The sequence below is a fragment of the Heloderma suspectum genome, chromosome 11 (assembly GCF_057233095.1).
Source record: "Heloderma suspectum isolate Gila_16-S chromosome 11, 16-S_ref, whole genome shotgun sequence".
NCBI classification, from domain to species: Eukaryota; Metazoa; Chordata; class Lepidosauria; order Squamata; family Helodermatidae; genus Heloderma; species Heloderma suspectum.
The window spans coordinates 30,543,590-30,570,057 of record NC_139468.1 but is presented as its reverse complement, the minus strand read 5'-3'; the positions used below and the strand labels follow the sequence as shown (position 1 = coordinate 30,570,057).

Genomic DNA, 26,468 nt, shown 5'->3' with positions numbered 1-26,468 from the left:
GCTGACTGCAGGGATGCAAACGGCGGTGGCTACGGCCGCCGCCATTTGCAGCCCGGCCGGCCAGGATTCAGGGGTGGAGGGATGGAGCACCTCCCCCCTGGCCAGGATTCGGGGGCGAGGGATGGAGCACCTCCCCCCCAGCCAGAATTTCGGGGGGGAGGGACGGAGCGCCTCCCCCCCACCGCGAATCAAATTTTGTTCAAGGTAAGTGATTTTCTTACATCCCTATCAAAACCCATCACGGAACGAAGTCCCCACCACCCACCCCACAAAAGGCACACGGGACGAAGTCCCTGCCGCCCCCACCCCACGAAAGGTGCGTGAAATGCAACACCTACCTACTCCCATCTGCGCTGCTGTGCGAATGGCGGCTGTCCTACAGCCACAATTCGCGTCTTCCTCTTCAGCCGTGATGGGCTATGTAAATACTTAATACGTAAATGCCAATTGCGTACGGAAGTTTTTTTTTTTACTCAGCCGTGATAGGCTGCGTAAACATTTACGTAGCCTATCACGGCTGACTGAAGGGATGCAAATGGCGGTGGCTACGGCCGCCGCCATTTGCGGCCCAGCCGGCCAGGATTCGGGGGTGGAGGGACGGAGCACCTCCCCCCCGGCCAGGATTCGGGGGTGAGGGATGGAGCGCCTCCTCCCCACCGCGAATCAAATTTCGTTCAAGGTAAGTGACTTTCTTACATCCATATCGAAACCCATCGTGGAACGAAGTCCCCGCCACCCACCCCACAAAAGGCACATGGGACGAAGTCCCTGCCGCCCCCACCCCACGAAAGGTGCATGAAATGCAACACCTACCTACTCCCATCTGCGCTGCTGTGTGAATGGTGGCTGTCCTACAGCCACCATTCGCGTCTTCCTCTTCAGCCGTGATGGGCTACGTAAATACTTAATACATAAATGCCATTTGTGTCCCTGCGGAGGCCGTGATAGGCTACGTAAGTATTTATGTAGCCTATCACGGAGGGGGGGGGAAACCCGAGCGTATGCAAATGGTGGTAGCTGCCGCCATTTGCGTACACTGGGGTTGTTTTCCACCTGCCGTGATAGGCTACATAAGTATTTACGTAGCCTATCACGGCAGGGGGGGGAAACCTGAGCGTACACAAATGGCAGCGGCTACCACCATTTGCGTATGCTCGGGTTCCCCCCCCGCCGTGATAGGCTACGTAAATTTTTACGTAGCCTATCACGGCAAAAGAAAGGGATGCAAATTATGGCGGCTACGACAGCCGCCATTTGCATCCCTGCAGGGCTGCCCAGCGGACAGATGTCCGGCTGTGGGCGGCCAGAGCCGGCTGGCAGCTCCACGGCTTGTCCGCCAAGTGGAGCCAGCCGGCCAGGATTCCGGGGGGAGGGACAGAGAACCTCCCCCCCCAGCGGAACCCAGTGGAGCCAGGTAAGCGGGGTTTCGTACACCCCTAAAAATGTGTATAGTTCAGAAAAGTGTGCACAAAAAATGCTTATGTTGTATAGAAGTGTGCATGAATGCTGTATTTGGGTGGGGTGGGGGGCATTGTCACCTGAAAAAAACAAATATGCATGATTTGAAAAATGCATACAGAAATGCTTAGAATATACATACATTTTGAGGAATGCAGATGAAAATACATACACATTTTCCTGTAGACTTGCAAAAATTGACATGGAAGCCAGGTGAAACAAACTTAACTTGGGAAAAAATTACAAAATGAAGCAATCTAACTTAACAGATTTGTCCATCCCTAATGGGTAGTGAGACCCAGTATTGCAAAGTGGTTCACAAGCTGGACTAGGATGGGGGACACCCAGGTTCATATCCCTATTCAACCATGAGGCTCAATAGGTGTCTTCCATTCAGTTATCCTCCCTCACCCTGCCCTCTTTCAGTCTAACCTAACTCACAAGGTTGTTCTGAGCATATGACAGGTGGGGATAGCTATGTTGTTGTTGTTCAGTTGTTCAGTCGTGTCCGACTCTTCGTGACCCCAAGGACCATAGCACGCCAGGCCTTCCTGTCCTGCGCTCTCTCCCGGAGCGTGCTCAAGTTCATATTAATTTCATCCGTGATGCTATCTAGCCATCTCATCCTCTGCCGTCCCCTTCTCCTTTTGCCTTCAGTCTTTCCCAGCATCAGGGTCTTTTCCAGGGAGTTTTCTCTTCGCATGAGGTGGCCAAAATATTGGAGCTTCAGCTTCATTATCTGTCCTTCCAATGAGCACTCAGGGTTGATTTCCTTCAGGATGGACTGATTTGACCTCCTTGCAGTCCAGGGGACTCGTAAGAGTCTTCTCCAGCACCACAGTTCGAAAGCATCAATTCTTCGGCGCTCAGCCTTCCTTATAGTCCAGCTCTCACAGCCATACATTACTACTGGGAAAACCATAGCTTTGATTAGACGGACCTAAAATAAAATAAAAAGTATGATATAAATGCAGTAAATAAATAAATGACCAAGCAAGAAAATACACATCTTTTAGCTTTCCTCAACATTGCTGAAGTATTTTGGCCGACTGGGAACCTCCAATTCCATCTTAATTATCACCTTAGGTGAATTTCTGTGGTAATTCTATTAGGGATGTGACAGAACATCACTACCCACCCTCATACATCTCTCTGGTCTTGCTTCCTTCCCAAATTTTTGGATGTTTTGCCTGATCTCTAGGGACAGATCTCCGAATTCACTTCAGAACATTACTTGGCAGCAGCTCTTCAAACTGGATGCCTCGTTCCCAAGGACTTATAAGATAGGAAGAGGGTAACTGATTGGTTCTCCATCCCTTCTCTTTTTATCCCAGAGAAATCTGAGGCTTTCCCATCTCTGCTCAAATAATGCACACGAAGGAAGATAGATTAGGACAGAAAGTAATTTAGGCAGTATTTCCTAACATCCTCAGATAAAGGCGAAGCTCAAGGATTTCTGATCTTTGTATGCTCCTGGTTATTACATGTTCTACTTGACTTTTAGCTGAGCCGTTAAAGCAACAACTAACATCGGAATGGAGCTGGTAAGCAGTTCCTTGCTGGGTATCAGCTGGATCCCACATGCAATTTTATTTACTTTTTAGACAATCATAAGGTCTTTGTCAATATGGTGCCCTTCAGATGTTTTGGACTTCAACTCCCATCAGCCCCAGCTAGTGTGGCTGATGGTCAGGAATACTGGGAGTACAAGATGTAGTGATGGCCACCAATTTGGATGGCTTTAAATGGAGGTTAAGGCGAACTCCTGAAAGAGAAGGCTATGAATGGCTACTAGTCCTGATGGCTATATGCTACCTCCAGTATCAGAGGCAGTATGCCTATGTACACCAGTTACTGGGGGATGTGGGTGGGAGGGTGCTTGTGAATTTCCCACAGGCAGCTGGATGTCCACTCTGTGTGCACAGCATGCTCGATTAGATGGACCCTTGGTTTGTTCCAGCATGGCTCTTATGATCTTATGTTTTTATGAGTTGTCATCCAAAATAACTGGAGGGCAACAAGTTAGAGAAAGGCTCTTCTAACCATTGGTTATGCTAGCTGGATATGATGGGAATTGTAGTCCACCATCTCCAGAAGGCACTCGGTTGAGGAAGGCCATCTTAGCTAGTTAGTCTCCTTTTGAAACCTACCTGTCTTTCCGTTTCCTTCAAGAACCGCTTTTCCTTCCCACCTGCAACATCAAGTAAAAGGCATGAGTTTTAAGCTTTCTTATTGAGAGGATAAAATATAAAGAAGCCCATTTAACTAAGCCATAGAAAAGTCTTTGAAGATGTCCAACAGCAGCTGAATACCAGCACATCTATGTTTTTGTTAGGATAGGTATTTTGTAATCCAAATAATACTTAATCTGGCTTGCTGGGAAAAGACTGGTCCCTGGGTGCCTAGAAATATAGGGATTTTTCCAATGTTGCATGGAACCGTGGACTGAAATACACTGAAAAATGCAATATTGGCTATTAGGGATGGGCGAGAAATTGCGAGCGGAGATGGGTTAAAGAAGACGCAGACAACAAGCTTGGGTTGAAAATTGGGCCACATTTATTGAAATACCTGCAAAGGGGTAACTAGGATGGGCATCTAACTATGTCAGCGGCTAGCTGGCACTTCTCGGGCGAAAACAGACCCAGGCTGAGGGGTGGCGTCGATCTCGCCGCCCCTCCAGAGTGCCCCTTCTGGGGGAGGTAGACCTTCCGGTGTCACCCCCAACCCGGTGCCACAGAACACCTGGGTGAGTGAGGAGGGTTGGTCTCCCAGGCAACCCTTATCCCCCTGCCGAGCCGCGCAACCCGTTCAGGGGGCCTCAGGCATCACCTGTCACCATAAGGTGCCTCTGCATGCACACCATCCCTAATCTCTTTCAGGTTCTGCCGCAGGCCCCTTTGCAGATCAGACAAAAATACGTTGTTCCCTACGTCCGACAGGTGGACACTGTCCCACCTGTAAAGCTCCCTCCTTGTCCACAGAATTCCCTGGTGGGTGATGCACCCATCGCCATGTACTGACAGCCCACGCACCAGTTCTCTGCTAACCTTCTGCCGGGCCCGTTCCATGGCAGCGTTACTCTGTGCCCTCCACGTGATTCTCGGGAGCATCAAGGACCACAATATGGTCACCCCTGGCCAACGATAGTGGATCATCTGCAAATTGACCAACGCCTGCTCGACCAAGCCTTTTCCAGGCTTGCAGCCCAGGTCGTTCCCTCCCAGGTGGAGCAACAGGACCTGTGGAGGGAAACTGACCAAACCTTGATGAACCAGGGTGGGAAGGAGCGAATCCCATCGCATACCCTGCCAGCCAAGCCACTGTATCGCCACCTGTTGGGGAAACTGCAACTGGGATCCGAAGGCCGACGTAGAAGCTCTGCGAGCAGCCCAAAACACCATACTGTGCCCACAAATTAGCACCCGTACTGGCGTAGGTCGAATCCCATCTAAAGAACAAAACATTGGGGGAAGGCGAAGAAAAGTGTCATGAAGTATCGGGCAACTCATGAATGTAGGACCGGAAGGTCCGGGAGCGCCATCTCCCTACAGCCCTCATGTGCTTAGGTGAAAAACCTACAGCAGCTGCTGTAGAGGCTGCCCCAATGCGGAAGGAGTGGGTCCCAAAACGATAATGACCCAAACCCAGTATGGATAAGGCCGACTTAGTCACTGCCCAAAATTGGAACTTTGTCAGTGGCACACCGTCATTATGGCAGAATAGGGGACCCTCACTCGCCCTGTGGTGTCCCAGAAAAACCTGCAAGGCCCTGACAGGGCATAACTCCTCGGCCTGGGCCCGGCTGAGGGCCACCAATGCTCCCTTGCCAGACTGATCGGTTTTTGACTGTCGAATACGGAGGTGAATCAGGTTGGGATGAATCTGCACATCAGAGTACCTTAAGGCCCTCCCAGTTGAGTCAGATTTGGAAGCCCAGACCAGTTCCGAAATCCTAAGGGCCCCAAAGAAGGCTGTTAAAGCTGCAGCATGAAAGAGGGAGGCTTCGTATGGAGAAGAGCAAATGGAAGGCCACAATCCCCGGAGCCCTAGGAGGATGACTGGAGACAGATGATGCCTGGAATCTGGCAGGGCAGGTGACATCCGAGCCCAACCTTGAACTGCCCACCTCACTCGGAAATCTGAGGTGGAGTCCTCAACCCCTCGCACTTTGGCCCAGAAGGCCAAAGTGGCAAGCCTCCCCGTAATGGTCCTAGCGGATAGCCCTTTGTTATGCAGATGTACGCAGAATTGTAACAAGTGGTCCACAGGTAAGGGCCATGAGTCTTGCAACTGAAGTCCGCTCCTGAAGGCACGAAACTCCCTACCTGCTCTCTCATAGGCGGCTCTAGTGCTGGGGGCTATAGAGTTCAAGATAGCACGTTCGACTTGAGAATGCCAATATCCCATAATCCAGCTGGCATGGGGTCTGGTAGCGGACGTGCCCACGGAGCTAAAACACGGAACCTGTCGATCTGGTTTCGTGACAAAGCATCAGCAATTGGGTTCCCCAGACCCGGCACGTGGCGGGAGCGGAACCAGATGTTGTAGTGTAGGCATTGGAAGGTAAATGCTCTAACTAAAACCATGGCCCTCTGGTTTCTGGAGGACAATGTATTAATGGCCTGCACAACAGCCATGTTGTCGCACCAAAAGAGGGCAACGGAATTGGCCATCGGTCCGCCCAAATGTGCAGAGCCACGTAAATGGGGAAGAATTCCAGGAAGGTAAGGTCCTGACAAATACTGGTGGCAGCCTAGCTTTCTGGCCATTGGCCAAGGCACCACCACTCCTGCCATATTAGACTGAAACCGAAGGTGCCAGCAGCATCCGAATGAATCTACAGGTCGGCTCGGAGAAGCAACTCGTGCCTCCAGAAAGAAATGCTGTTAAATTCCCTCAGGAATTTAAGCCATACCTGCAGGTCCATTCCCATGGCGGAGGTGACTCTGGTGCGATGGTGCAGGAGTTGAAGACCCCGTATTGCCCAGCAGAGCTGTCTCAGGAAGGTGTGGCCGGGGGCCACCACCCTACAAGCAAAGTTCAAATGCCCCCCTACATCTTGGAGTCCTCTGAGGAAGACTTTATGAAGGTGCAGGATGGTCTGGAGCTTATCCCTCAGGACCAGCAGTTTATCGTGAGGGAGGCGAGAACACTGTGTGAGGGTATTGAGTTCGATCCCTAAGAATGTCAAAGTAACAGATGGGCCCTCTGTCTCCTCATGTGCCAGTGGGACACCTAAGTCTGTGGAAAGGGATACGAATGCACTGATCAAGTCAGAGCATTGACTGCTGCCCCCGGTTCCAGTAAACAGGAAGTCATCTAAATAATGAACCACATTTCCACAGCCTGTCCTATCCTTTACGGCCCATTCCAGAAAGGTACTGAATGTTTCAAACATGGCGCAAGAGATGGAGCATCCCATGGGGAGGGCACGGTAGATGTAAAATTTGTCCTGGAAGCAGAATCCCAACAAATCAAAGTCCGCGGGATTGATAGGCAGATTTGATATCACCCTTGCCCATCAATGCCCTGCGACCAAGGTCCCGTATCATGGCCATTGCCAAAGGAGGTGTAACGCACAGAACATAGATAATCCGGGATCTCATCATTGACAGACCAGCCCTTGGGGAAGGAGAGGTCGTGGATTAATCTGAACTCTCCAGGAGATTTCTTGGGGACAATTCCCAAAGGGGAAATCTGTAGATTGGGTATTGGGGGTGTGGAAAAGGGGCCGATGACTTGTCCTGCAAGAACTTCCTTGTTGATTTGATCTTGAACCAAACACTGCATGATAAGGGCAGACCGGTGATTACCAGTCAAACATGGCCTACGTGGACCTAGGGATGTACGAAAGTTCCGCCATGGATCTCGGGGAGGCTGAATGTCAGTGCATTCGGCTCACCGAAATCAGTGGTGGAACAGCCCGCCCCCCCACTCCCCCCAGGACGGGACTTACCTTGGGCGGATCTTTCTGGCGGCGGCTCCGGCGGCGGTTCGGTGGCAGTTTGGCTGCCGCCGCTGCCATTTCCAGGTAAAAAAAAAACAAAAAACAAAAAAAGTGATAGGCTACATAAAGATTTACGTAGCCTATCACGGCTAGATTTTAAAAAAACACCATGATGGGTGTCAGGATGGACACTGAGCCCATAGAATCCCAGAGTAGTTCTGATTCTGAGGAAGAGCAGTCGCTCCTGGGAGGGGAGCGCGCTCCTCTTTCCCAGGGCCAACAGCTGACGGAGATTCCTCCCACCAACATTCCTAGCTTAGATAGCAGTCCAGGGAGTAACAGAGAGCGGATAGCAGACTTGGTGGATGCGTGACGCAGACACAGAGAGCGGTGCCAGATGGAGGGTGCAGAAAGGTTGCGTAGTGCCCGATTGGCGCGCAACAACGGCTGCGCCCAGAGGATCCAAGGGAAAAGGGGAGGGACTCTCCCTACTTCTTAAGTTCAGGGGTCTGCCAGTAATTCCCTTTTAAACAGGGACCAACTGTTCCAACTTAGGGCATAGGTACTGTGCTGCTCAGATCTAGTTGCAAACAGTATAGTTGTTAAGTTGTAAAAAGAAGAATAAGGCTTTGAAAGGAATCCCTTTGTCTATGTCTGGACTTGGCTACTGGGTTAGACTGAGAGAGGCCTCCAAGGAGCCCTTGACAATAGGCTACGTAAATGTTTACATAGCCTATCACGGCTGACTTTAAAAAAAAACAAAAAACGCGCGTACGCAAATGGCGGTGGCCATGGCCGCCATCATTTGCATTCCTTATTTTGGCACGTCTTAGTCTACGTAAACATTTATGTAGACTAAGACGGCGAAAATAAGGGGAACGCAAATAGCGTAGCCATGGCCGCCGCCATTTGCATACGCGCGTTGTTTTTTTTTTAAAATCATCTGTGATAGGCTACGTAAACATTTATGTAGCCTATCACGGCTGACTGCAGGGACGCAAACGGCGGCAGCTATGGCCGCCATTTGCATCTCTGCTACCCAGTGGCCGGATGTCCGGCTGCTGGCGGAGCTGGCCGGCGGCTCCGCAGAATCACTGCGGAGCACAGCCGGCCGGCCAGGATGCCGGGGGGGGGGGAGGAATGGAGCACCTCCCCCCATGGTGAGGATTCCGGGGGGAGGGACGGAACACCTCCCCCCCCGCCATCAGCATAATCCCTGAAAGGTAAGTGATTTTCGTACATCCCTACGGGGACCCTTGAAGGGGATCCTAAAACCCAGTGTGAAGCTGCATTACAAGTAGATCGCGTCCCTCAGGTTCGGGTAACGCCCTAAAAAGTTGAAGGAGTGGAAGGATCTTAACTGGGCTGGGGGCCTTTGGGAGGGAGATAATGCCCACTGCCCTGTTTTCTACTGCCATGGCCTTCCTTTGGGGGACCCCTCCAATCTCTGGCCCTTGGGCAAGAGGCACAGGAGTGCTGACCTCCACAAAGGGCACATTCGTGACGGAAGCAGCATGGGTTTCTGGAGCAGGAACCTTTGGAGCTGAACTCCCAGCACAGCCAGTGGTGTTGAAACCCTGGACCTTCAAAAGGCCTGGAGACCATTGCAGGCGGCAGCTTGGCGAGGATGTGGCTGCTGTAGGCTCTGTCGCCGAAGCCTGGCCTGGAAGGGGTCATAAATTGGAGCCAAAGGTCCTGGTCCTTCAGATCCCAGCGCATGGAAGGGTCGATGGTGACCCTCCGACGGAAGGCCTCATCGTAGGCCAGCCACACGCTCCCTTCTTATTCAGTGTAAGCCCTGTATATTATGTCGAGATACTTGGTGAGGACCCAAGCCCTCTCGGGGAATTTCTGTTGGAGGATGCCAGTGTAAGTTAAGAAACCCGGCAGCCAGTTTGCCCATGTGTGTGGCACCTTACGACCCTTACTCCGATCAGGTTCCCTGTCGTGGTTCTTATCCTTGTCATTGGCCTCGGGCTCCCGAAAGAGCAAGGAGAAGACATCAATAAATTCACCCCACAAAATCTTTTCCCTGGTGGTGACAGTTAAGTGGAAGCCAATAGGGGAAGAAGTAGCACCCGTGGGCATGGTTCCTCTCCCAAGGTTAGCACATGGATCAGCCAAGGGCATCTGTGGTGCTGGTAAGGGGGGTGGCAGGGGAGATTGGGGGTCCAGACGCTGGCACAAGCAAAGTTAAGTGGCTGAGACTGGAGTGGCGGCGTGGGTGTAAGGAAGGCGCCTCCCGCAACTGCCAGTAAGGGGGATGAGTTGCTAAGCCCTACTGAAATAGGGGGGTTGGCTACTTGGGTGGTTGAACTGAGAGTTGAGACAGAGGTGATGGGCTGAGGAGTACCGGCTGAGGGGGCAGGAATGACTGAAGGCAGTGGGAGAGGGGGGAATGGGCAACCCTGAGAGGTAAACCAAGGCATCCAACCCCAGGGGTTAACATGCCCCATGCCCGGCCAGGCGAATTGAGGTGCCCAGGCGGTCTCACCTGAACCCAGTGTGGCCATGCTCTGGTTCCCGACCAGAAAAGCAGATGTTGTTGTTTGTGCCCTGGGGGAAGAGGGGGCCGCGGCAGGGGTGAGCTCCTCCGGGGGCGGTGTGTTATCGAGAAGAGCCGGCGAAGAGGAGGTGGAAGCTTCAATGGTGTCCAGACGAGCTGAAATAGAAAGTAGTAGCGAGCGTTGGGTCTGCTGTCGCGTTTGTTTGGGTTGGACCACCATGGTTTTATTTGGCCTGGCCGGGAGAGGGGGAGGGATCCCTGAGGAATGCTCAGCAGCTTCCAGGTGAGTAAGGATTGATGCCTGTACTGGGCCTCCTTACTCCTCAGACTCGGAATCGGGCCTTGGGAGTGGCCTCTTGGGGAGAGGAGGGGAGGGGAGGGGGGCCCTACCCTTCCCTTTCCACCCTGGCCCTTCTTGGGAGGCATGATGTAGCAGAAAGTGAGTTAATTTGGCACAGCAGTTGAAAAATAAAGCAAGGGCCGGGATCACTGGTCCCAGTCCAACGCTCAAACCACTACCAGATAAATGAAAGTGGCAGGGGTCAGAAACCGCTGCCGGAGGCTCCTGTGAAGGCTATTCCACTGGGTACCCGGGGCAATGGAGGCAGCGCCTCCAGCACCAAGCCCGTGGGCCAGAGGTTCGAGGCCGAGGGTGAAATGAGGGTGCCAGCTGGAAACGCCACTGCCCCACAGCAGCAAGCGCCGCTGTTAAAAAACCAAAAGCCAAACTGGGGATCTGAAGTACAGACTCTGGCTCTCCAGCCAGGCACCCCCCCCCCACTAGGCTATCCCAGGGACAAGGAGCAGAGAGGGAGTTGTGCGCGTGCCGCCGCCGCAAGCACCAGCGCCCCGAGAGGCGCGGCGAGCGCCCGCGGCAATGGGAGCTGCGCCTGAGTGTGCACGCCTGTGCCGTGACCACCCATGACCCCGGAGCAGCGGCAGGCGGAGGTGAAGGGGAGCCGCAAGGCCGGCAAGCAAGGAGGTGAGGGGGGGACGGTTGCGCCGACGCCACAGGCGATGGTGCCCTTGAAGGGCAGGAAGTGCCAGCAGGAACAGGCGCCGCACCCGAACGAGCACACGGCCGCCATAAGCGCCGGTGCCCCCATGGGCGCGGCAAGCGCCGACTGAGCAGGAGCTGCGCCTGAGCGCGCGCGCCCCTGCTGCGAGCGCCGGCGACCGCGGGGCCACAGCAGCGCCGGCAGGGAGAGGAGACGCGCCCGCAGGGATGGCAAAATTGATCAGCACGTTGGTGTCAGGCGGTTGGGAGCGACAGAGCAGGTCTTTCCTGAGGAGGCAGGAGTCGTCGCTTCCAGGTCAGTCTCTCTAGCTGCGTTGAGCCAGAGAGCTGAGATTCAGAGGGGGGCTGAGTTTAAGGTGACTCAGCCTGTCCCTCCTAGCATGGTGGTGCCACCGGGGTGCACCAATGAGAGGCCCCTACGTCGTCTCACCCCACCCGCCCGCAATGCCCCCCTCTTTCAGCTAGACAAGCTGGCGCAGGGGTTAGGGCATTTTGTTGAGTTTGCATTTTAGCATGAGAAAGAAAAGGAGGAAAGGACAGTGGTAAATGGAAATCAAGTACAGTGAGCTCAGTATTTGCAGGTGTACCCCTTCCTGTTTCAAGACCTGTTTGTTGTTTATTCGGTCCTAACAAGAGCATCAAATCAGTATTTGGTTGTTGTTTGTTGTTTATTCGGTCAGTCGCTTCCGACTCTTCAGGACTTCATGGATCAGCCCACGGCAGAGCTTCCTGTCTGCCGTCGCCACCCCCAGCTCCCCCAAGGTCGAGTCCTTCACCTCAGTATTTGGTACCACCCCTCAAAAAAACCCTCAACCCCCCAACAACTCTGGCACAGTCTTGCATCTGGCTTTCATTAGAGGGCAGAATGGAGTTTTCCCTGAGATAGGGCTCTGAAAAAAAATGTAGAGGTTATGTAATAGAGATAAGCAACCAGTTGGAGAATATCATAGAATCATAGAATTATACAATAGTAGGGTTGAGCTATACTTCTATTAATGCAGCCCAAAATAACATTTGCCTTTTTTGCAGCCACATCACATTCTTGGCTCATATTAAGCTTGTGATCTACAACAATTCCAAGATCCTTCTTGTCTGTAGTATTGTTGAGCCAAGTGTCCCCCATCTCGTAACTGTGCATTTGGTTTCTTTTTCCTAGGTGCAGAACGTGGCATTTATCCCTATTAAATTTCATTCTGTCGTTTTCTGACCAGCGCTCCAGCCTATCAAGATCACTTTGAATTCTGTTTCTGTCTTCCAGGGTATCAGCTGTCCCGCCCAATTTTGTGTCATCTGCAAATCTGATCAGCATTCCCTGCACCTCCTCCTCCAAGTCATTAATAAAAATGTTGAAGAGCACTGGGCCCAGGACTCAGCCCTGCGGTACCCCGCTCGTTACCTCTCCCCAGATTGAGAAGATGCCATTGATGGCAGCCTGGAGGATCGTTCTGGCCCCCAGGAGGTTTGCACCACTCCTCTAGCATAACCCCAAAGTCTAAGATGTTGTCATTATTATGCCAGGGAGGAACCCTAGCTTTGTTTGCATTGCATACCGGAGGTTCCAGACTTAAACCCCAGGAACTCTGTTTGTTAGTTGTTTAAAATAGAATATACTTTAGCAAAGACCTCAGAGGAAGGATGGATGACTCTGTCAATGTTGGTTTATCTCACTTTCTCATTTTTCCAATTATACGTTTAATTTGTCTTGAACTTTTGAGAATTCTTTTTAAAAGGTTTTTTTTATGTAATTTTGCCTGATATACACATTCTCTGTAAGTAATATCATGCATTTATGAATGTTACCTTCATGAATATAACATTTTTTTGTGTGCACCTTCCCATAATATACACACATTTGCACACATTTCGTGATAGGAGAACCTCAATTCAGAATTAGGAGAAGAGCAAATGTCAAAGGGTAACTGAGTTTTGGTTCATATATTGCTTCAAAACTGCAAAATTGGGTAAGTTTGCATCAAAATGTAAAACAAAAGTATTTATCTCCCACTCTTACCTTGGAGAACTACTGGGCAGTACTGGACAACATGGACCTAATGGTTTGACCCAGTGCAATTCAACTCCCTATGTTCTGTAATGCATCAGTGTTGGACAAAAGTCTTGGCTATGGATAAGGATGGAAAGGTGCCCCCCTGTTCTCTGGGGGCCCGCCCAGCTCATGCCCCTGCTCAGGCACCCCTGGACCTACCCTTGAGCCCCAAGCCCGCTTGCCAAGTCACCCACATTTTACCCAGGCCCCATCCTTCTCCTCCGTGATCACCATGTTTTGAAAAAACAACAACATCGCAATTGCAAAACAAAACATAGACTTATAGGAGAATGGTGCCACAAATTGCCCATATATGCAAGGTTCACAGTGCCATTTTGTGTATAAGTCCATGCAAGCAGTGTTGTGATCACCATGCTATTTCAAAGCATGGCAATTGCGGTGGAGGAGGACGGGGCCCAGGGAAGTGAGGGTGGCTCAGTGAGTGCAGGGGTGTGCTCGGTGGGAGCAGCTCAGGGCCATGGGCATGGGCAATCTGCTGGACTCCTGGACCGAGATGGATGCCAGAGAGCTTCGGCTATTGGGCGGTATAGAAATGAAATAAATAAATAAATAAATAAATAAGCCTGCCCCATCACTAGAAGAGGGTGGATTTTGGCTAGGGATGTATGGACTGTGTAAAATCCTCTCTGTCTGTGTTTTGCAGATTGTCAGGTGCCTTTCGTTCCATCATCCATCCACAGACGGATGCGGATATTTTTTTTTCGTCATGCAGAAAAATACAGAAATAATTACATAAGTATTTACATAATTTGCCCCAGTACGTAACATTTAGTGTATTGTCCCCTGTTCCATTCTACGTTTCCTTAGCAGAAACTGACGTATTTTTCTACAGATTTATATGCGTAATTTCAGGAAAGTAAAAAAATCATCTGAAAGTCCACAGACTGCAGGGCCTGCAAGGGTTGCTCCACAGCAGATTCCTCAGGTCAGATCCTTAGAAATCCGAGCTCATTTTAATCCATCTTGAATTTCTCCAGCATCCCTAATTTTGGCAACATTCTAAAGAAATGGCAAATGCTGGAAACACTTTGAGGATGGGCGTATTGATTTTAGAAACGTTGGAAGTAAGGGAGGGACAGCGTTTGTAGCACTGATGCAGAAATATGAATTATGTTTTTCATAAAGCAAGATAATTAAATTTTCCTGGCCCCAGAACATATTTCAGAAGACCATACTTGGCTGGTGAGCAACTTGTAAACCAAAAAAATAATAATTTAAAAAGTAGAAGAAATCATTCATTCTCCATTCTCCTTCTGAAAGAGATGCATTTAGCAAACAGAAAGTTCTCTCTCAGAGAAGTCAGTGGAGGTGGGGTATTTCAGCACTGTGGCTGGCACTTGATAAAATTAGGTGTGTGGGGGAAAAACCAGATGCAGTGATGGAACCCAGCTCCATTCAAGTTAACAGGAGTTTTGCCATTGACTTCCAAATGGGCGGTGGGCTGCATCTTTTCTCCACTGGGAGGTGGGCTGCATCTTTTCTCTACTGGGAGGTGGGCTGCATCTTTTCTCCACTGGGAGGTGGGCTGCATCTTTTCTCCAATGGGCGGTGGGCTGCATCTTTTCTCCACTGGGAGGTGGGCTGCATCTTTTCTCCACTGGGAGGTGGGCTGCATCTTTTCTCCACTGGGAGGTGGGCTGCATCTTTTCTCCACTGGGAGGTGGGCTGCATCTTTTCTCCAATGGGCGGTGGGCTGCATCTTTTCTCCACTGGGAGGCGGGCTGCATCTTTTCTCCACTGGGAGGCGGGCTGCATCTTTTCTCCACTGGGAGGCGGGCTGCATCTTTTCTCCACTGGGAGGTGGGCTGCATCTTTTCTCCACTGGGAGGTGGGCTGCATCTTTTATAGGCTGACAACTGGATGTCCCCAAACTCAAGGGGCACCTTCCTTATTCAGCATGGTTGATGTGACAGTGTTGAAGGAAAACAATGAGAGGTGGGGATTAGAATTCTCTTGCTGTCCAGGCTGTGTCAGTACAGTGAGTGATGTCTCTCCTCGCTATTGCAAGAGTTCTAGGGGCCCTAGCTGAGGGTTAGAGTATATGTTTCTTTCAGGGCCAGCCCTGCCATTAGGCAGAGTGAGGTGACTGCCTCAGGTGGAAGATGCCAGAGGGCAGCAAGACTTGTTGGCTGTCAGAATTGTGTGTGGCATTCAGCCCTGGCTTTCCCTGCACCCCCTTTCCCTGCACCCCCTAATCTGCCCTCAGGTGCAGTTAAAGATGCTGCCTCATTGCCATTGTTGAAGTAAGATTCTAATGTTAGTACAGTTCACTTTTGCACATGGCATGGGGAGACGGTACCATCTTGTACCTTGCCTAAGCAGCATAACCTTTTCATCTGGCCTGCATGTTTTCTGCCTAGAAAGTCCCTCACTTCTTCAGTTAAGAACATTGGAAGTGAACTTATAGAGGGCCTTCTCTGCAATGGCCCCGCACCTTTGGAACAAGTTGCCATTGGAGATCTGCCTTGCTGCATCATTGCAGGCTTTGAAGAAGGCCTTGGAAATGTATCATTTTACCGTGGCCTTCTCTTAATAGGATTGCTGTTGTTGTTGGTTTTATTGCTGGCCTTTATTATTCCTTTGATCAAAATGTTATTGTGTTTATGCATTTATCACTTTTAATACTTTAAGTGTTTTTATGTATTTTATTGCTGTGAGACACCTTGGGAGGGCTTCTGCCTTGGAAGGCCACCAAGAATTTGTGTGTGTTTTTTTTTAAATACATAAAATAAATAAATACTGAGTCTGAACATCAGTCCATCTAGCCCAGTATTTTTGATACTGACTGGCCACTGCTCCCCAGAGTTTCAGGAAGGAGTAGGGATGGGGCTAGCACCCGTTTTGGTCCAGGAGTCAGGCAGAGTGCCTGTCAAGAATGCCCCTGTTGCCTTCTGAATCCTCCAATAGACAGAATCAACACTCAGACAAAAGGGCTGCTTTCCAAGGCTTTAATTCCATTCAGCCTAATGAAGCTTACAGATGCTAATTGCCTGAGACTCAGGGAAATACAAAGGAACAGCCTAGTAGGGGTTTCTAAGAGTTAGGACGTCGGTTGGTCCCCGTTTGGGGAAAAGCACGGCAACTCTCTGAACTTAAGGAGTAGGAGGGGGAAGTCTCCCTCTCTTCCATGGGGCCTCGGGGCGCAGCTGTTGACGTTGAGCCAATCGGGCTGAGCACCTAAGCTCGGCTCCTGCAACCTCTCGCTTGTGCCTGCACCTGCGCCTCACGTCTAAAAGCTCAAGTTGTCCCTCCCTTTCCATGAAGGGTCACTGTCACTCTCAGGCATGTGAGCGGGGGCGGGGGGCTCCCCCTCCAGCTGCGTCTCTGAAATCTGAGAGAGTTCCTCTCTAGGGATGTCAGAGAATTCCGCAACGGATCTCGGTGAGGCCGAATGCCAGTGCATTCGGCCCCCCCAAATCCATCGCGGAACAAAGCCCCCGCCCCCCAACCCATGAAAGGTGCACGGGACCAAGTCCCCGCCACTCCCACCCCACAAAAGGCATGTGAAATGGAGCACTTACCTGCTCCCGTCCATGCTGCTTTGTGAATGGTGGCCGTCCTGTGGCCGCCATTCACTTCCTCCTCTCAATAGCCGTGGTAGGCTACGTAAATACTTACATAGCCTATCAGAGCTAATGCAGGGACGCCATTTGCGTCCCTGCAGAGGCCTTGATAGTATGTAGCCTTTCATGGCGGGTGGGTTACCCAGCGTACGCAAATGGCGGTGGCTACTGCCATTTGCGTATGCTGGGGTTTTTCCCCCTGCTGTGATAGGCTACGTAAATATTTACATAGCCTATCATGGCTCAATACAGGGACGAAAATGGTGGTGGCTACGACAGCCACCATTTGCATCCCTGCAGGGCTGCCCAACGGCCAGATGTCTGGCTGTGGGCGGCCGGAGCCGGCCGGCAGCTCTGCGGCTTGGCGGCGGAGCGGAGCGGAGCCGGCCGGGCAGGATTCCGGGGGGAGGGACGGAGCACCTCCACCCCATCAAGGATTCCAGGGGGAGGGACGGAGCGCCTCCCCCCACCACGGATGCCCCTGTGCGGAGCCAGGTAAGGGATTTGTACATCCCTATTCCTCTCCCACGGATTGTATCTCCTCCTCAGAATCAGAGCTGCTTTGGGACTCTATGGGCTCAGATCCAACCCCGACACTGCCTGTGCCCCCCCTGAACTATTCCCGCTGAGCCTGTGGCCCCGTTCAACCACCGCCATGCTAACTGAGCCACCCACACTCACCCAGGCCCTGTCCTCCTGCGCCTCAGTCAGCATGTTGTGATAAAGGATGGAAATCACAAAAATGCGCACATAGACTTATTCACAAAATAGTGCCATGAGTCGCCCATATATGCAAGATTACAGGCATAAATCCCCACGTATGCCTGTAATCGTGTGATTCGTGGCACCGTTTTGTGAATAGCTTTATGTGGGCGTATTTGCAATTGCCATTCCCCTTCCCCCCAACATGGTGATTGCGATGCAGGAGGATGGGGCCTGGGCGAGTGCAGCCAGTTCAGTGTGCAGGCATGGGCCTTGAGCATGGGTCCAGGAGTGCAAGAGCAGGGGCAGGGCCTGGGGGGGGCACCTGGAGAACTCAGATGGGGGGTGTCCATCTCTAGGCAGGAGTTTCTCCTGCCCTACCTGGAGATGCTGGGGATCAAACCTGGGACCTTCGGCATGCAAAACAGGTGCTCCACCACTGAGCCACAGCACCTCCCCTAGATAAAAGATCAAGTAGGACATGATGGGAAAGATGCCTGCCTATGACTCCAGGGAACTACCTCAGGATCAGGATGTAAATGGGATAAACAGGAGACCTTTTACAAATCTATACAACACATGCAAATTTGCATGCAGAGATTATACCTTTGCTTGGAAACAAAGCAATAGCAAAAAGCCTTACCAGCTAAGTCTCTTGCATCCGTTAAAGGCAGCCCTGCACACCTTCTCCCCTTAGCTGGAATTCCTTTCTGTTAGCATGTGTTCCATGAACTCCCCTCACTGCGTTGTCCTTGGAAGGACAATGAGAAAGATACTCCCCCTGGTCTACTGAGGAAACTCTGAATCCACCAGACATCATAAACACTCAGTGCTTTGTGTTGTTGTATCAGCCTTGTTGGCATTTTATTGTTCACGGCTTCTAGTGGCTGAGTTAATAAAGAGTGATAATAGAAGTAAGGGAAAAAAAGACCTCTATTTACCTCTTTGCAACTGTTCTCCAATGCTGGGCATACAAGAGGAGCACACTCAGCAAGGCAGAATAACAAAACATCAAACAGGAAGCATCAAATGAAAAAGGGCCTTCGTTCAAGCCAACCAGTTCTCTTCCTCTCTCATCGACAGTTCCTTCGGCTTTGCATTTTCTTTACACTCTGATCCTATTGACGTGAAACTCACTGTGAAATGAGGCCATTGTATCTTGGGTATCTAATTAGATCAGGCCTCCATTGCCAAAGAATGTCTTCAAGGATCTGAGGTAGATCAACATGTTCAAAAGGAAATTGCATCACTATTATGCCAAAGAAGATGTGGCAGAAGATCCATAGACGCCAGACTGCTGGTGAGAAGATACTGGGATAAAGGCAGGGCTTAAACAGTTGTATTGAACAAGCTTGGGTGGTCTGGCATTTAATCAGTTCAGTATCCTGATTATTGTAGCTGTCTTTAAATAAATAAATAAATAAATAAAGGTTTTATACCATATTTATTTATTTGCTTATTTACAGTATTTATATACAACTTCACATCCAAACAGATTCTAGAGCAGAGATCAACAAAATATAAAAATAATAAAACACCATCTTAACAGTTTTTTAAAAACAAAAACACAGGGTTAGGGTTAGGGTTAGTAAATAAAAATCAAACATGGCTGCCCAGTCAAGGAAGGCTTCTTGAAATAACACTGTCTTCAGCAGGCACCAAAAACAACACAATGTCGATGCCTGCCTGACGTGCAAAGGCAGAGAGTTCCACAGAAAGGGAGCCACCATACTGAAGGACTCCGAGTGGAGTCCAACCGGGCCATAGGTCCATTCAGAACCACCAGGAGCATCCCATCTGATGACCTTATGGTTGCAAAGATGTGTTCGAAAGTTAAATTAGCAACATAGGTGTCTTAAGGGTTGAGGTGCTGAATTAAAACTATCCTCTTTGAAAGTGCTCAACTGCTCAGCGAGGAAAGCAGTGCAAATCTTACAAGAATGGAAAGTCACACCAATGGAGGATTTTCTACCAATGCAAGTTAGGGATGGACAAATCTGTCAATTTCACCTTCTCCTGCATTCATATTTTTAAAATCTCTCATTCTCTCTCTCTCTCTCTGTCTCTCTCTCTCATTTTTTACTCCAGAACACAGCAGGCAAGGCAAGTGAGGGCAATGAAAATATCAGATATTTTCACCAGGAGTGTAGAACAAACAAACAAATAAACAAACACTGAAAAGGGGATCATTGTTCAGCACTGACAAAACATTTATATACACATGTGTGCATACTATACACACACACACACACACACACACACATTTCAGTAGTTTGGATTCAGGCCGGGTGTAAATCGAACCCTCTTGGATTTTCAAATGTGACAGGGAAAAGTTCAAACAAGTTTTGCTGAGCTTCTCTGATCCGGCCCCATAAAGTGCAGGGATATATATCTCTTTGACATTTTGTTGTTCAGAGGATTCCAGTCACCTCTATGACAAAGAGCGGTTGGAGAGTTGCAGAGAATTTAGTGCTGCAGTTAAAGGGATGCTTTACAGGCTTGTGATACTATCCATGTTCCCCCAGCTGGTGAGTTCAGATAAGGCTCTTAAACAACCCCTTCTCCCTTGGATGCTTGATAGAATTGGCTCCTGTTTACTTGGTGGAGAGATCTATTGCTGGAAAGTGGAAAGTGAGTTTTAAAGGAGGTTGGGGCTAATTATGAAATTCATTGGCAGACCAGCTAAGCAGTAATGTTATGTGTGAGACCAATAAACAGACAGCAACTGAACTATACTCTAGAATGGAGGTTGTGAGGACCCTGAAAGCCAGGATATCTTAAGGTGGAACTACACCTTATGATTGATATGGGGTGCTGTTGCCAAGATCTTCCTTTCCCCATTAACCCTAGGAATACTTAACCATGTTGTGATGTCATCCCATTATACCTTCCCTAGGGAATGGGAGAATGGGTGCATGTGATGTCATCCCACTGTGCCTTCCCTAGGGAATGGAAGAATAGAGAATGGGAGAACAAGCAAAGCCTGAACTTGTTGAGGTTCTCTATGTTTCACTTTGATGCTCATTTCACCTCATTCTCATTCCCGAATATGAGTATCTTTTTTTCTGAACAGGAAATGTGTGCATTTTTAACAGGATTTTTTTTTTAAAAGTATGCACCCAAATGTGCACATCTCCACTCCCTTGATTAAAGTCTGAAAATGCATCCTTAAAAGAAAAGTGTGCACATTTAAATGTGCACATTTCCCCAAAGGAATGCATTTTGTGAATGTGATTGCAAACTTGAGAAAGTGTGAGTTAGCCTTCCCCCCACCCCGTCACCAGTGATGTGCAGCAGAAGCAAGGCAATGCACAGCACCACGATGCCATGGCATGGGTAAGTATCCTATACATCAACCCTCCCCAACTTGGTGCCCTCCAGAAGTGTTGAACTACAACTATCATCATCCCCAGCCAACATTATCAAACTTTAAAGGGGAGAGAATGTAACCCATGTAAGTGATAGGCCTCCCTGTAATCCAATGCCCCAGAATTTGCCTTCCCATGGGTTGCTGGTAGGGATGTGGGAATCAGCAACACTCAAGTTCACCAAAGTTCTTTGAATTCCATCTGCAAGCTCATTCCTACTTGAGTCCATATCAGATTGCAAGCTTTTTCTTTTTGAATGAAAATCTGTGTACAGACTTTAATTTCAGATTGAGTCTGAGTCTGAGTTTGGTGCTGGCAAAGATTCTAAGGGAGTTGGAGGAGGATGGGAGAGTTCCAAGACACTTAAGGCAGAGAGTCCAAAAAGTAAAGAGGACTGTTAAACTGTTGAGCATTAACATTGTACATGTTTGTTAATTATTCATTTTGTTTCCATTTTATTGATTTATTGGTTTATTACATTTATATCCCACCTTTCTTCCATGGTGAAACTCAAGGTAGCTACAGATGGTATCCCTTCCAAGTACTGACCAGACCCAGACCTGCTTAACTTCAGCAAGGTGGCTGCCTCATGTGCCTTCAGACCGTAATATAATTACTCCTGTTATCAACATCTGTTCCTGCCTGCTTCTTTTATGCTTTCGTATATTTGATAACGCCTGGGCTGCTGAAGCTAAGGGAGGAGAAGAACCCAGGCAGCTGTCCACATAAGAATGGGGCAACTGGTGAGGGCTCCTGACCAGTATCAACCCCTATATGCCTGTTGCTAGGAAACACAAACAGGAGGGTGCTATTGTGCTCATGTCCTGCTGTGGGCTTCCCAGAAGCATCAGGTTGGCCAGTCTGGGAAAACAAATATTGGAAGAGATCAGCTTTTGGGCTGATCAGCACAGCTCTTCTTATGTTCTTAACTTTACTTTGTGCTTTCTGTGGAATGAGTAATTTCCTAGACTTTGCCCCAAGTGAAAAGGAGGGGGAGGGAATCTAGTGTGCACATGAGATTATAAACTATAATTACAGGCTTATGGGGTCTCTAGGAATGCATGAAACTAATGAGAAACTAATAACAAGATAAATCTGCTTTAGCATTCGGTGTTCATTCGGAGAACAGCCTACAATTATTCTCCCACATTGCCATCAGCAGTATCCAGATGATTAATCTTTCATTTCTGGTGAATACACAGGACAGTTTGCGGAGGTTGATGACCCTTGTGGGGCAGCCATGAAAAATAAATGCACCAAGATTCAGAAAAAGGGTCATATATAACCTCAGTGGGAGCTAAATACATCCTGGAGATGTCTCTAGGACTAGGTTTAAACCAAGGACTGTGCCTTAGATTTTCAGGTTAAAACTTAGGTATCTCAGTGGGGTAGGAATTTCTCCTAAAGAAAACATGCACTGTCCTAATATCCAACTTTTAAAAATCCTCTTTCCCCTGTCTGCTTCAACTTTCTCCATCCTGAATGAGTCGCATGGGTGATTCCACCCAATCATGACCTTTTTCTGCATGAGGCTGTTAATCCACTGTATCTACTTCCAATTTCCTTGCAGAATGGAGATCCAAGTTCTACACAGAGATCTTTTCCTTTCTTGCTTTTCTACTACATAACCTCTAGGTGGTGCTGTGCTATGGTGGAATAACACAATTAAACAAGTAGGAAAAATGTTTTATTTTGCTTTCACAAGTACTACTCCATTCTCCCCACCCTAACCCCTCCCCCCTCCAGAAATGCAATTAGAAAACAGAAGCAAAACTGGAGGGCCATGTCATCATGTAAAGAACTCATAAATTACTCTGAGCAAGGAATGACACATGCATAATAAATGCCTTGTGTAGAAGAGCTCCATGGGATGGAAATGTGATGATCTATAGAGGCAACTGTGCTGTCCTACACAGTAGAAGACACTACATAGCCAAACAGATTTGGCTGCACAATAACATCACTGAGGGCAAGTATTGCTCATGTGAACAATAGGGCAAGCCCATGCATATCTCCTCAGAAGTAAGTCCCATTAAGTGGGACTTAGAATAACTTACCTGGAAATGTGTATAGCAGGAGAGGGGAATGTTTTTCAGGCTGAGGTCAGAATTGGCTCCCAGCAAGTGCATCAGGTGTCACGTACCAGCTGTACATGGGGGACACAGGCCAATGTGGGTGGGGTCACAGCCATTGCTGCCATGTGGCCCCTGATATGTTTGCTCCATCCCATTCACCCACACAGACACATGTACAGTCAGGGCCAGAAATATTGGAACAAGAGAACTGTTTTAGCAGTTGGCCTCTGTATACCACCACATTGAAGTTGAAAGGAAAGGAAACACACCCAGATGGGAGCGAAGTCAGGACTTTCAGCTGTAATTCAAGGGGTTTGGCAAAAGTGGGACACTAACCATTCAGGAAGGACAGCCAGTGTCATGCACGCACACCCATCGTTGGTGGCTCATAAGTAATGGAATGAATAGCTGACAAGCAGCTGCATGGCCAGGTGTGGCCTGTTTCCTGGGTACCCCATGACCAATCAAGCAGATAAAAGGTCTGGAGGTGGTTCTGAGTGTTACATCTGCATTTGGTAGCTGTTCACTGGATCCCCCAACATGAGGTCCAAAGAGGTGTCCATGTGAGTGAGGGAGGCCATCATTAGGCTGAGGAAACAAAATAAACCCATCAGAGAGATAGCAAAAACATTGGGAGTGGCCAACACAACACTTTGGAACATCCTGAAAAAGAAGGAATCAACTGGCAAGCTCAGCAACAGCAAAAGGCCTGGAAGACTACGGAACACAACTAAAGTGGATGATCACAGAATTCTGCTCATGGTGAAAAGGAACCCTGTCACAACATCTAGCCAGGTCAAGAACACTCTTGAGGAGGTAGGCATGTCATTGTCAACATCTACAGTCAAGAGACGGCTTTATGAATGTAAATACAGAGGCTTCACAACAAGGTGCAAACCACTGGTAACACTGAAGAACAGAAAGGCCAGATTAGCCTTTGCCAGCAAACACCTAAAAAAGCCTCCCCGGTTCTGGAATAAGATTCTTTGGACTGATGAGTCCAAGATTAACTTGTACCAGAATGATGGGAAGAGAAAAGTATGGCAAAGGAAAGGAACAGCTCATGATGCAAAGCATACCACATCATCTGTCAAACATGGTGGAGGCAGTGTTATGGCATGGGCATGTATGGCTGCCAATGGAACCGGGTCACTGGTGTTTACTGATGACCTGACTGCTGATAGACGCAGCAGGATGAATTCTGAAGCATATAGTGCTATACTTCCTGCTCAGATTCAGCCGAATGCTGCCAAACTGATAGGACGCCGCTTCATATTGCAGATGGATAATGACCCAAAACATATGGCAAAAGCTCCCCAAGAGTTTCTCAAGGCAAAGAGGTGGGATGTTCTTCAATGGCCAAGTCAGTCACCTGATCTCAACCCAATAGAACATGCTTCTCACTTACTGAAGGCAAGACTGAAGGCAGAAAGACCCACAAACACACAGCAGCTGAAGGCAGCTGCAGTAAAGGCCTGGCAAAGCATTTCGAGGGAGGAAACTCAGCATGTGGTCATGTCCATGGGTTCCAGACTTCAGGCAGTCATTGACTGCAAAGGATTTTCATCCAGGTATTAAAGGTTATCCTTAAGTTTGAAATGATGTTGGTTTGTTCCATTACTTATGAGCCACCAACGATGGGTGTGTGTATATGCCACTGGCTGTCCTTCCTGAATGGTTAGTGCCCCACTTTTTCCAAACCCCTTGAATTACAGCTGAAAGTCCTGACTTCACTCTCATCTGGATGTGTTTCCTTTCAACTTCAATACGGTGGTGTACAGAGGCCAACTGTCAAAACATTTATCCTTGTTCCAGTATTTCTGGCCCTGACTGTATACACTTATCTAGGGGTACTCCTAGATCCATCACTGTCACTGGAGGCCCAAGTAGCCACAGTGGATCGGAGTGCCTTTTATGGAGTATCTTCAGCTGGGTCACCAACTAGGGCCTCACCTGGACAGGGACAGCTTGGCCACAGTGGTCTGAGCACTAGTAATGTCAAGACTGGATTACTGCAAGCTATGAGATCTAGGTGGGGCTGCCCTTAAGGCTTCTTCGGAAGCTGGAGCTAGTGCAGAATGCAACAGCTTGGCAGTAGTTGGGAGCTGCCCCTTTTCAGTGTGCAACTCCTTTGCAGAGGGAACTGCACTGGCTGCCTATTTGCTACCAGACCAGGTTTAAGGTTTTAGTACTAGAATACAAAGCCTAAACAACTTGGGACTACGATACCTGAGAGAGTGCCTTCTTCCTTACCAACCTGCCAGTCACTGAGGTCATCAGAGGGGTTGCTCCTGGTGGTTCCACGTGGACGTATGGCTACACTGGAGTCCACCAGGAGAACAGCCTTCAGCGTGGTGCCCCCCTTGTTATGGAACTATCTGCCTTTGGAGGTCAGGCACAGCATCAGGCAGGCACCAACATTGTTTCCAGCACCTCCTGAAAACATCTTTATTTTAGGAAGCCTTCCTTGATTGACCGGCCACAGTTTTATCAGCATTCTGTTTCTTGTTGAACATAGTAATTATTTTAACATGGCATTTTATTCTTTTATCCCATTTTGTATTTTTATTGTTCACTGCTCTGGAATCTGTTTGGATGTGGAGTGGTATAGAAGTGTTGTAAATAAAATAAACCAGTAAATAAATAAACACATGAAGACACACTTACATACATGGACATATGCACACAGAGAAACATGCTCACATATTGACTTATTGATTTATTGTATTTCTATACCACCCAATAGCTGAAGCTAGTCACTCACACACACACTCCTTGAGGCTGAATCTGGAACTAGTTTCACTGACACTCACCTTCCCCAATATGGGAAGGCAAGCAGTGGGCAAGGCACTCTCATCTGGCATTTTGAGGAGTGGCTTGGAGGAGTGAGTCCAGAGCCTGCTTTGCCCACCATTCACCAACCCTGGTTGGGGAAGGCGAGTGGCATGTGATGACCTCCTCAGAAACGTAGTTTGTGGAAGTGGAGTTCCCATGATGAATGGCCTCACAGCCAGATTATGCCTGTGGGCTTGAGGTTCCCAGTGCCTGGTTTATAGGATTAGCACTGTGTTGAAAATGTCTCCCACATTTTTTTCAACGGTTCTCATTCAATTTGATAGAAAAGAAATGGCTTTTGAAAAGCAACTCAAAGGAGAAGAAATTTCAGAGAAATTCTCATGGGTTGGGTTTGGGGTCTTGCCCTTACTTTACTTACGAGTAGGGATGTCAGAGAATTTCTCCACGAATCTCGGGGAGGCCGAATGCCAGCGCATTCACCCCCCCGAAATTGGTGGAGAAACGGTCTGCCCTCCCCCCGGGACGGGACTTACCTTGTTTGAATGTCCCTGGCGGCAGTGGCGGCGGTTCGGCAGCAGTTCAGCGGTGGCGGCGGCGGCTGTGGCGGCCGGTCTTCCGACCGGCTGCCACCGCTGCCATTTCCAAGTAAAACAAACAAACAAACGTGATAGGCTACGTAAAGATTTACGTAGCCTATCACAGCTAGATTTTAAAAAAACACCGTGATAGGCTACGTAAATGTTTACGTAGCCTATCACGGCTGACTTTGGAAAAACAAAAAAAAGCGCGTATGCAAATGGCGGCGCCCATGGGCGCCACCATTTGTGTTCCTTATTTTGGCACGTGTTTTTTTTTTCCGATTCCCAGTGGCTTTTTTTTTTTTAAGTCAGCTGTGATAGGCTACGTAAACATTTACGTAGCCTATCACGGCTGACTGCAGGGATGCAAACGGCGGCAGCTATGGCCG

General features: G+C 49.1%; 2 protein-coding genes and 1 long non-coding RNA gene across 3 annotated transcripts in view; 1 reads left to right on the top strand and 2 right to left on the bottom strand.

Annotated features, from left to right (window-relative positions):
* Positions 1-26,468, top strand: part of AGBL1 (AGBL carboxypeptidase 1) — a 732,367-nt gene that overhangs the window by 499,454 nt on the left and 206,445 nt on the right.
* LOC146337213 (uncharacterized) lies at positions 1,486-18,005 on the bottom strand. Its single transcript, XR_014785256.1, has 5 exons — positions 17,906-18,005; positions 9,903-10,070; positions 7,418-7,479; positions 3,609-3,649; positions 1,486-2,398 (listed from the first exon to the last, which is right to left on the bottom strand). It is a non-coding gene; the product is annotated as an uncharacterized LOC146337213 (long non-coding RNA).
* On the bottom strand, positions 4,948-5,868 carry LOC146337214 (uncharacterized). Its single transcript, XM_084817486.1, has 2 exons — positions 5,404-5,868; positions 4,948-5,307 (listed from the first exon to the last, which is right to left on the bottom strand). The coding sequence occupies exons 1-2, from the start codon at positions 5,866-5,868 to the stop codon at positions 4,948-4,950; spliced, it is 825 nt and encodes a 274-aa protein (XP_084673612.1).